The sequence below is a fragment of the Fomitiporia mediterranea genome, assembly GCF_000271605.1.
Source record: "Fomitiporia mediterranea MF3/22 unplaced genomic scaffold FOMMEscaffold_2, whole genome shotgun sequence".
NCBI classification, from domain to species: Eukaryota; Fungi; Basidiomycota; class Agaricomycetes; order Hymenochaetales; family Hymenochaetaceae; genus Fomitiporia; species Fomitiporia mediterranea.
Window position 1 is genome coordinate 1150628 of NW_006760387.1, and position 11784 is coordinate 1162411.

Here is an 11784-nt window from a genome sequence, read left to right on the forward strand (position 1 = left end):
AAACAAAGTCTCTAGTATAGTACAGAAAGCTTCACAAGAAAAGGCAGAGGTACTAAACAGATTAGGAATAGGCCCAGAAAGAGATAAAAAGGAATTAGTGCTAAAGTGTAAGGAAACTCACTGTTCCTCACAAGAGAATTCTAATCGCCCTTAGTTTACTCAACTACTGACTAGGATAACCTAGTACTTGAGCAAGGGGTCAGGGGAAAAGAATCCCCTTTACCCAGTGATCAATACTGTCTTTTATAGGGGTATACATGTGTAGATACATGAGGAGAAAGTGTAACTAACTACAATGAGAATATATGTGCTTGTAGGTCCCACTGTGTAATGATCTGACACAATCAGCAATGTAGTAATAATAAAATACGAACCAGTAAATCAAATCCTTACACTTGCCCTCTAGCATTTAGTCCTAAATGCTAAAAATTAGTAGAAAAGGTGGAAAACTTACTTAAAAGTAACAGTTAGTAACAAGTAAATAATAAAATACCTTGCCCATGCATATGGGAAACATCCTTGTGATGTATCACTACCTCTCTGAAGTGATCCGAAGTCAATCTAGTGAGTATTGAGACAGTGGTGATGTTCTGGATAGTAGGTGGGGACCAGAGGTCTAGTCCAGGTCTAGACCTGGTCCACAGCAGTCCTGGACTGGACAATAGCAACTATAGTCAGGCAATGTGTCTTAGAGTAGGTTTAGTAATCATTAACATATGTTGTACATACCCTCTTTGCCTTGAGTTCTTCTAGCAACTGTGTTACAAGTTGAGTAGCAAGCTGGCATGCTTCAGGAAAGAGACTTTTTACTCCCATCCTGGGCAACCAAGCAGGAGTATAGTACACTATTAATATCAAGTAGACATTACAAGTATTAGTCAAGTAGCCTTGATATAAATTCAATTTTGCTTACTGAACAGGAAGATATCAAGGAGTGTTGTCCCAAGGTTGCTAGAGCTGACAGGCAAGTGCACAGCTTTCTCAACAAGATTGACAAAAGGGTCATTCTTGGTTACTACTTCATGCCCATATGTTACTGAAAGTATTGTTCCTGAAACAGAGCTAGAAAGTGTGTCAATTAAGAATTCTATCTGTTTCCACCCACCTACTTGTGTACATACATTGTGAAATTATCTGGCTTTGTCAATAAATTATACAAGAATTTTAGGAGTTTGCAATCTTGCATGGGTTTGAATGCTTTGATTGCCTGTGGGCCAAAGCATTGGTGAAACATGCATTGATACTTCCGAAAGTGTGGACCATAATAAAGGATAGGAAGAAGCAGCTCAAAGCCCATTCTACAAAGGAGAACAGTCAGTTTACAAATGGCAAGTGAATAGTAGACAGAAGTATTTACTTGTAGATTACTAGCAAATACAGCCTGTCAGAGAACACGTTGCTCTTCTTTTCCAAAAGATTGCAAGTAGCAGAAATTGAGTTAAGGACAAGTATTGACTGGCTGAAGGCTTGGAGATAAATCACATCTCCTTCACACACTGATCAGTATCTAACACAGCAATGTCTAATACACTGCCTACTGTAAGTCTTTTTCCACTTTGTATACACTTCCCATCCTTTACAGAACGGGATACTCTATGTGTGACCTATCAAGAAGTCCTTGGGTGGGCTAGGTGGATGGGTCCTGGACAGAGATTGTCTTCTCAAATAAAGAACATAGCTGAAAACTATTGCAAGACTTGCAAAGGCAATGTCCCACACAACAGGCATGCTTGGATGCTCAGGTTGATAGATTGTTTGATTTTATCCGATGGTCGACTATTTATATAAACTGGTAGAATAGTCACGAACGCTGAGTCAGGCCCGGGTAGGAAGATCACGCCAACGGTAGAATTGACGGAAATTCGTTTCCCTTGTCGAATTCTTTATCATTCCTTTGGATAAGACTCTAAATAATCTGATATCATTCCCAGCCATCATGTCTCTGCATAGTCGAAGGAAGTCAAATAGTATATGGGCAAAATAACTAGTCACTCATAGTGGACTGAAGCCTGTTGGAAAGCAGGCCGTAGTTGATACAGCCATTGTAAACATTATTGGATCGCTAAAGTACAGATACTTAATGGGGTTTTTTTATGCCTGTATGATCCAGGAGATGAAGGTTTACCATTGAAGCCAACAGGAAAATGTAGGCTGTAAAATCTTCACAAGGAAGCACAACTGGGACGTTAATGTAGGCAAACACCCACTAGTGCTTATGTGGCTTGATAAATGCACAGATGATCGCAGTTAAGAGTAAGATTGTAGAGCCTAAATCAAACATCCGCAGAGTATCTAGTGTGCCCTTATCGATTATCCATAAGGCAGCAGAATAGACACATGATTGAAACAGAGGTAATGATCCATCAGAGGACAAGCTTAAGTATCAGCTCAAAGGAAGAATGGTTCACAGTGCTTGTGTGTAGGTACAAAGGGTTAAAGTCTTTGATCATCCTGATCAAAGGGTTTCTTGTAAGGTTATATCTTCAAATAGCGCATTCGAACAAGAATCGCATCAACGATTCCAGAAATCAGTGATCTTAACATGTAAGCAACCCTTCGAACAATTGTCTTTAGCTAGGATTTTTTTGCAACAAAACCACTGTTAAGTTATGTTATAAATGTCCAATTTAAGAACGCTTGGTAATGATAACAACAATGATTTGAAGAGAAGTTATAGCATTCGGGTAATTTCATTGATCCGAAAGGTTATTTCTAGAATATCGAGTCATTATAGTGTCCGTACATCATACCTTCACCTTGAATAATATGGCAAAGTTCTGTGGGCTTTTTTAGGCTCAGACTCTGAAGTGCCTAATCAACATATTGCAATTGACCATTCTGCCTTGACAAAGGAAAGTCCTGAGCTTGTGATTGCTTATTCATGCACATTACAGTAACACGCTAGCGGCAATACTAATGTTGTGGCTTATCGTTTTCCCTTCGGATCACATGAAAAATTAGATTATTTATAGCTTCTTCAGTTCAGTAAAGTAGAAAGAGACAAGATGATATTAAAGCTTGCAGTAAATTGTACGGTAGCCACGCACTCCTCAAATTATATATTGATAGTCGTATCATCGATCCGTTTTGCGTCTCGCGGGATAATCACACTTGAAAGGCTTCGGATATCTATAAATTAAATTCAGCCTAAGTAACGAGGAGTTTACCTGCTGGAAGCTTTACTCACGCTATGATCCCATCATCATCGAACTCGAACTCAGGCACCTCGGTTCTCCCGGTTTCATGGTCTGCGTATGGCGTATATCGAATAACGCTAGTACGTTCGCAGCTGCTTCCCATAGCATCGAGTCTGCGAAATACTTTTCAGGGCAAGCCCTTGTTACGAAGCTTCAGAAAGTGATAAAAACCACTATTTTTAGCATGCTGGCCTTCTTCCGAATCCGAATCCGAATACTATGCTGCTGGGATCATCTTCTGCGACAAACGATGTAGCATCGGCAGACGCGGCAGCGGAAGAAGTGCCATTCGGATCGTCTTTTACCTTCGCCATATGCCGTTCAGGCATGAAGGTCTCTGGATTCGGGAAATTCTTTTCATCCCTAATCACTAGCCTGAATATCTAATGAGCAACGAACGAGAAATAATCGAATGAATGTACAAATCAGATGTTAGTAACTGCAACTGTTCCTTCTGGGATTGTCCATCCTCGATATTCCTCAGCCTGTGTAGACTTATGCGGGGCGCCTATTCACCCGTATTAGGATACGCATAGAAAACTCGTTAAAGGCGATCACGGACCGAGAGGTGCAGGAGGTTGCATCCCAGGATAAGCATTAGCTTAACGTCGAGAACGGCAAGGAACAGTAGTGCACGTGACGTACCGATTAGCACGCAATTAAGATAAGGGAGATCATTCCTATCTTCGGCACATGGCAGACGGTCTTTCCCGACGACTCGATCAATTTCCTCCTGCCTTCTTCGCCACTTCAGGATAGATTGTCATCAACAGGAAGAACGTTGTGAAGAGCCGATTTGGTCTGAAATACTCTTATGGGTTCTAAGACTCCGGAACAATTCTCTGTTACTCACTGTATCCGAACCAGCTAATGAAGAAGGTCGATAAGATTGTTGCATTAATTTATAAGGTAATTGTTTCACCTGTGTAAATTGTTGCTCCAATGTACATAATGTCCCTTTCATGTTCAGGGTCAATCACATGCGTTTCCTCGTATCTGTCTAGTAAGTTAGCTTGTTCATCAAGCATGGAGGAGCATTTTTACTGCTAAATTGTACATAAAAGCATACATGAAGGATAATAGGAATGTACAGGTTATCTGAGTAAAAAATCCTGTGTCCCACAACAGCAAATTACATCTGTCTTCGATACTATCCCTCAGCAATAGTCTTATTCACGGTAGAACACCTTTGCTGTTAAACTTAAGTTTCAGGACCCTAGTTCAAAATCTAACAAACTTGATATTAATCAAAGTAGAACATTAGCAACTGCTACCTCTACAGAGGCAATTCCATAATTGCATGGTTCTGATAAATCAGCAATGGCCTAGAGTCAACCACTGAAGCTGTCAAGAATAAAATGTGTCACTCATGAATTCCTGACAATGTGTAGTAAATCACAGCAGGAAGGTTATATATTCAAATTCATGTCACTTTATGTAATCATATCATTTACTTCATTTACATTCATCATGATTTGCCATCAGAGTACAAAAAGTCATTTATAGTAAGGAAGATATTCTTTGTTGGCTTGTAAGGGGTGTCCTGTGTATTATTACATATTTTACATATCCCATTAAAGCTAACAGGCCACAGTGCTGGTAGTAAATGTTGTACCAGAGACAGTCATACAGCTGTGTTCATGGCAGATTCAGACATTCATTGTGATGTTTTCTGCCCAATTTGCATCTTGTGGAGTAACTGCACACTTAAAAGGCTTTGGATATCTGGATAGACCTATGCTTAGTAACAAAGAGTCCTCACAGAAGTAGCAATACTCTATTACTCACACAATAATCCCATCACTATCAAACTCAAAGTTTGGGACATCTATCTTGCCTGTCTTAGGATTTGTGTAAGGTTTTATGTTAAATAATGCTAGCACATTCACTATTGTCTCCCATAAAATTGTATCAGCAAAGTATTTTCCAGGGCAGGCCCTAGTAGACAGAGAGTCAGTTAAATAATTAATAAATGCATATATTCTGACCTCCTTCCAAATCCAAATACAATACTACTAGGATTGTCTTCAGCCACAAATGATGTGGAATTGACTATCACTTCAGTAAGAGCAACCTTGTTCAAGTCAGAAGCAACCTTCTTTATGTGCCTTTCAGGCAAAAAAATATCTGGATTCAGGAAAATTTTCTTGTCCCTCATTATGAGCCTAATCATCCAGTGAGTGTAGACAAGCAAAATTATGATGCATAGCCAAACCATATGTTAGTGACTGCCATAGTACCTTCTGGGATAGTCTATCCACAGTACTGCTCAGCTTGTATGGACCTATAGGGAATACCTATCCTATTGTGTCAAATATTTTTAGAGAAATAGAAACTATAAAGTACAGACCTAAGAGTACAGGAGGTTGAATTCTTAGATGAATGAGTCAGAATCACAAACAATCAAACAATTGACAGTATGGTGACTGGTCAAGCTTACCAATACATTTCTTTCAGGATGCAGCTGAGATATGGTAGGTTCTCCCTGTTGGCAATACAGGGTAAACAGACTCTTCCAATGATGCAATCAATTTCTTTTTGTGCTTTCATTACTACTTCAGGGTAGATTGTCATCAACAAGAAGAACATCTTAAGGGCTGTCTTAGTCTGGAATGTCCAAGTAGAACAGTCAAGGATAGCTATATTTATCAGAGTTTTGCAAAACTAACTGTGTCAGATTCTACTGAGAAGGGTTTAGCAAACTCGATTGAAAGATATATTTGGTATTCTCACCAGAATATATTGAAGTCCTGATATTCATAATATCCTTTTCATGTTCAGGGTCAATAGAATGTGTTTCTTTGTATCTGTCCAATAGCTTGTTCATCAAGCATTGAGGCACATTCCCTTTATCCTGACAAGTGATACACGTTTGAGTAAGTTGAATAATCCTTTTTGTTACAGTACATACTCTCTTTGCCTTGAGTTCTTCCAGTGGCTGTGTCATAATATGGCTAGCAAGCTCATGTCCTTTCAGAATGAGTTGTTTCACTCCCATTCCAGGAAACCATACAAGTGTGTAACACACTTTTGTTTGAAATAGAAGTTGCAAATATTAGTTTCACAGTATTGATCCAATTCCAACTTTGCTTGCTTACTAAAAGGGAATATGTTGAGAAGCATAGTACCAATATTGTTAGTACTTACAGGAAAACGCAAAGCTGTTTTGATGAGTTCAACAAATGGATCATTCTCAGTCACTACATCATGGCTGTATGTCACTGAAATGATTGTCCCTGAAACGAAACTAGAAACTGTGTTAGTTACAGTAATACCATAATCTATATCTCATCCACCTACTTGTGAATGTGTGTTATGAAATTGTCTGGGTTTGTCAGTAAATGTTGGAATGTGTATTCTTAGGTTATCACACAAGTAATGAGGGCATTGACTCTAATAATGATATGTATTTAGTTAATAAAGTGTTCCTTTTATATTGTTCGTCCGTCTGTATGTCTCAGTTATCCAGAATATGTTTTTTTATCCAATACATGTCTTGTATTACATATCTGATACATGTATCCAACACATGTATCTGTTCTGCTCTTACTAGTATTATCAGTTTACTAATGCTATATTGTCTGTAAGACATGTTAACAGTCCCCTTCAAACATTTACAAGACCTAGCAAGTCTGTAAGGTGTTTGATCTTTGGAACATGTAATGCTTTAGTCAGGATGTCTGCCCTTTGATTGTCTGTTTAAACATACTTTATATTAACAAGTTGTTCCTCAATGTAGCATTTAATAAAATTGTGCTGTAAGCTAATATGCTTTGTTCTTGTTGAGTACTTTGTTTTGTCTGCTTCTATAGATTTAATTACTGCTTGGTTATTGTAATAAATATTTGTAGGTGTATCAGAGATCTACAGTATCTCATCTGCTAGGTATTGTAATGCTATAGCTTCTTGTATACTATTTGATAGTACTATTAATTCTGCTTTGTACATAGATAAGGATACTAATTTCTGTCCTTTACTTGACCAAGATATAAGCAATCCTTCTAAGAAGAATGTGTATCCAGATATCACTTTATTATTTTCTTGCATTATGCTGTCCACATCCATATAACCAGTTATAGAATTATGATTTCCTTGTCTGAATATTAACCATTTGTCTTTGGTTCCCTTTAAGTATTACATACAATGTACTACAGTATTATAATGTAACATGCTTAGGGATTTTAAGTATTTTGCAAGTAGAGATGTTATAAACACTATGTCTGGTTGTGTACAATCTGCTATATATTGTAAGGATCCAACCATATTCATATACAGTATTTTGGACATAAATGCACGTTCATCTTCTGGTAGATTATTGTCTGTTACTAATAGTGTATTTGGTTGCATAGGCATTTGCAAATTCTTTTTGTTTTGTAAGTTATATTGAGTTAATACGTTCTTGATATAATGTCTTTGTCTCATCATTATTGTCTGTTTGTTTCTGTTATGTTTGATTTCTATGCCTAGTAACCAATGTAATTTGCTACTGTCTGTAATTTCTATATGCAATCATAATAATTCTTTAATCATATTAATAACATTATTACTTTGTGCAACAATAGTTATATCATCAACATGAATTAATAATATTGCAACTGTCCATTTGTCCTTCTTTGTGTAGAATACTACAAAGTCATGTTCTGATTGTATAAAACTAATAGTAATAAGTATTCAGCATAAAGTTTTATACCAACATTGTCTGGCTTGTTTCAATCTGTATAATGCTTTGTACAATCTTAATACTTGCCCAGGTTTTAACTTTACTAGGTTACCTAGTAGAGGTTTAATAAATATTATTTCATCATTGTCAAGTTCTCTGTTTAAGTATACAGATTTAACATCTATTTAATGTATCTTGTAGTTCTTTGAACATCCCTATATGATTGCAAGTCTTATCAAAGATATGTGTGCAGTAGGTGCAAATAGATCATTATTATAATAATCTTTACTGTCTTGTTGAAATATTCCTTGTACAACTAATCTAGCTTTTCGTTTCTCAATAGAGTTATCTGCTAGTTGTTTTGTTTTATATACAAATTGTGTTCCTATAACATTTGTGTTATTTGGAGGATACACCATCTCCCACATATTGGATTGTATTAATTGTTGTACTTCATCATTCATAGCTTTATTCTAAAGCTTGCAATTGTCTCTACTGATTGTTTCTTTATACATTAATGGATCTGCCATTATTTCCATATGTAGATTGTTGAACTTGTTGAGATAGATCATAATATTTGTTTCATCAATGTATGATAAACCTTTTGTTTGTTTATTAGGTAGATTTGCTTCTCTTAAACATTTGGTAGCTTTGTGCTTTCAATTAGAGTGTTGTAATAGTATTAATCTATTGGATTCTCAATTGGACTTGTTAGATTGAGTAGGCTGCTTGAAAACAGCTTGTCCTGGAGAAACATATTAAAGACGTTTTATCACTTGAGAGTGTTCCCCCTTACTGGATTCTGTTTTGGCATGCATCCGTCCTTTGTGTGCTTGGCCACAATAGTTGTTTTCATTGTCTAGATCTACTGGATTGGGTGGATTCGTATTTCTATCAATGTCCAGTTTGTTTCCTTTAGTTTCTTCCAAGTCCCCTTCAATTTGTGAAGGTTTAGTATCTAGGAATTGTATGTTTTGTTCGATAGTTCTTTTCCTATGATGCCAAGTAATATGACCTTTGGAATTATTGTTGAAACCTATCCATCATCTGTAATAACCTCTGTCTGTTATTTTAGAAGGGTTTTCACTTTGTATTATTATGTATTGACCAAATTCGTGTATGTTATCAATACTAGTGTTACGTCTGTATTGTTTATAATAAGGAGTTGCATATCCTATCATACTCTGAGGAGTTCTATTATGAATGTATACTTGTAGCATAGCTGCTTCTACCTATAAGCATAAAGGAATGTTCTGTAAAGTAATAGAGGCACGTATTTGTTTAAATATTGTTTTATGTGTCTGTTCTGCTACTCTGTTCTGTTGTAGTGTATGTTTAACAGTTAGTCTGGATTTTGTTCCTTGACTAATTAAATACTCTTAAAAGTATTTACTACAGAATACTGTATTGTTATTGCTTTGCAATTGTTTTATTTGTATTCCATATTGTGTAAATATGTTTGTGCTCTATTAAACATATTGTGTGTAAGCATCATCCTTCATCTGTAACTTTAATAAAGATACCTAATGTGTTACATCATTAACTAACATTAATAGATATCAAATATTCTTATATCCTTCATGGGATACTAGACCTATTATATCCATATGAATTATATTACTGTAATTAGCACTTATTTCCAAAGATCTTGTTTTTGGTTGTGCTATCTATTCAATGTTTGCTTTTATACAATCAACACATTGTTTTTCATTGAAGTTTATTATCTTTTAGGATAATATTGTTGTATTGCTTTGTAATAAACGTTTAATATAATCATAACTAATATGACTAAGACGTTTATGTAAATTGTAAACACTGATTCTACTCATAGAATTCATATAATGAGTGTTTCTTAACACATATAAGTTATTTTCAAGTTTGATTGTTCCTATTTTGCATTGCTCATAATAAATAATGCATTCTGATCACTTGAACAAGAATGTGAAACCATTGTTACATAATAACACTTGACTTATAAGTGAAAAGTTTAAATCCAAATGATAATAAACATTGTTCAGCATTATTTTATTTATTACAGGAATACATGTATCTCCTGAATTTCCCTTTTTAATCTCTATACACATATCTCTAGCCTTTGTAAGAGTTACTGTTGATTTGTTTGTGAGTGTAACTGTTACTGGGGATATGTTTCATATGTCTGTGAGGTGAAAATAATATGGTGTAGCATGTATTATAGTACTGGAATCAATTATATCAATTGTATTAGGAATATAATTATTTATTAATACATTATTTTCGTCCAAAATATTATTATAACATACCCAATTTGTAAATGGGTTGTTTGTGTTTGTGTTTGCAATAGTATTTGCCTACTGAGAGGCTAGTATCTCTGTCATTTCAACTTCTGGTACCTGTTTGATATATGCACTTACACACACTGTAGTTGCTACTGGTGCAGGCTTTGCTTCTGTTGCTTCTACTGTGTTTGCTGAATGATTAACCTTTTTGGCTTGGGCATCTAGTGTCAATTGGGACAATGATGTGTGGCAATCATGTGCATAGTGCCCTGGGTTGCTACAATTATAGCATTTCAATACTAGAGTCAGTTTGCTTGTATTTTTATTAATTCCTTTATTTCTGTGCTTTTTATCTTTTGTATAAAACATATTTGCCTGTCTGTGTATTGTAGGCTTGTTATTATTGTATTGTAGAGGATTTTTAATGTGAAAATTGTTAAATGCTTGATGTAGTACTGTAATAAGTCTTTGCAGCTTAATAGGTTAATACTCAGATTCAGGTTTTCTGTCATAAAACATATCTCAAGCTTGTTCCATAGCTATAATAGTACCACTATATTCAGAAGGAGTTGTAGTGTAAATAGCCGCTTGATACATAGTGTCTGTGGGTTTTAAATTGTCTGCTACAAGCTACACATATATCTGCTCTAGCTTATCAAGTGTTTGTCTGAAGTTTTTAACATGATCATTACATTTAAATAGTAAAGACTCATTGTATACTTTATGTGTAACTGTATGAGGGTTGAAGCATTCTTCTAATCCACTCATAAGAGTTTTGATTGATGTTCCAGTATACATAAAGTTAGCCATTATATGATCTGCTACTTTATTGATTATTAATGTGTAAATTGTGTGCACAACCTTGATGTCTTCAGGCTTTGGTTCATTTGTGAACAAGTATGTATAGCCTGTTGCTACAATAGCAGAGTTAATCCAATACTTCCATATTTTGAATCTGGATGTGTCCTTTAGTTGTACAATGTTATGTCTGAAGTGTTTAGGGACATTGGCAGGTTTACAGTGAGTAGGATTTGTCCTACTTGTCTGCTCTGAGGATGTAGATGGATTTGTTACAGTTCTGTTCAATGCATACATATTGTGGGTACTTGGAGAGTCCATTATAGATGCATAGTATTGTAGTAGTAATATGAGGTGTTAAGCAGAGAGCACAAGGCTCATAACCTGTTGGAATGTGTATTCTTAGGTTATCACACAAGTAATGAGGGCGTTGACCCTGATAATGATATGTATTTAGTTAATAAAGTGTTCCTTTTATATTGTTCGTCTGTCTGTATGTCTCAGTTATCTGGAATATGTTTTTTTATCCAATACATGTCTTGTATTGTGTATCTGATACATGCATCTGACACATGTATCCGTTCCACTCTCACTAGTATTATCAGTTTACTAATGCTATATTGTCTGTAAGATATGTTAACAGTAAATGACACAGGAATTTCAGTAGTTCACACTCTTGTGTGGGTCTGAATGCTTTGATTGCTTAAGGACTGAAGTATTAATGAAACATCTGCTGGTGCTTCTGAAAGTGTGGGCCATAGCAGAGGAGAGGAAGAAGTAGTTTGAACCCCATCCTACAAGAGACAACATTCAATTCACAATAGATACAATGAAAAAGATACAATGAAAATGATAGAAGCACGTACTTGTA

The 11784-nt window shown here is 35.7% G+C and overlaps 4 protein-coding genes across 4 annotated transcripts; all 4 read right to left on the reverse strand.

The window, feature by feature from the left end:
* Positions 1–974: 974 nt before the first annotated feature.
* Positions 975–1572, reverse strand: FOMMEDRAFT_67246 (uncharacterized protein; the record flags this gene model as incomplete). Its single annotated transcript, XM_007262599.1, has 4 exons — positions 975–1062; positions 1110–1298; positions 1358–1496; positions 1539–1572. Coding segments are annotated over 4 exons (450 nt in total), but the record flags the coding sequence as incomplete, so codon positions are not given.
* Positions 1573–3622: 2050 nt separating this feature from the next.
* FOMMEDRAFT_76178 (uncharacterized protein) lies at positions 3623–3933 on the reverse strand (the record flags this gene model as incomplete). The annotated part of the gene is made up of 2 exons (XM_007262600.1): positions 3623–3705; positions 3843–3933. Coding segments are annotated over 2 exons (174 nt in total), but the record flags the coding sequence as incomplete, so codon positions are not given.
* A 1048-nt stretch (positions 3934–4981) lies between these two features.
* Positions 4982–5355, reverse strand: FOMMEDRAFT_76373 (uncharacterized protein; the record flags this gene model as incomplete). Its single annotated transcript, XM_007262601.1, has 2 exons — positions 4982–5135; positions 5186–5355. 2 exons carry the CDS (start codon positions 5353–5355, stop codon positions 4982–4984), a joined length of 324 nt encoding a protein of 107 aa, XP_007262663.1.
* A 296-nt stretch (positions 5356–5651) lies between these two features.
* FOMMEDRAFT_67030 (uncharacterized protein) lies at positions 5652–5804 on the reverse strand (the record flags this gene model as incomplete). Its single annotated transcript, XM_007262602.1, has 1 exon — positions 5652–5804. A coding segment is annotated over one exon (153 nt), but the record flags the coding sequence as incomplete, so codon positions are not given.
* Between the last annotated feature and the right edge of the window lie 5980 nt (positions 5805–11784).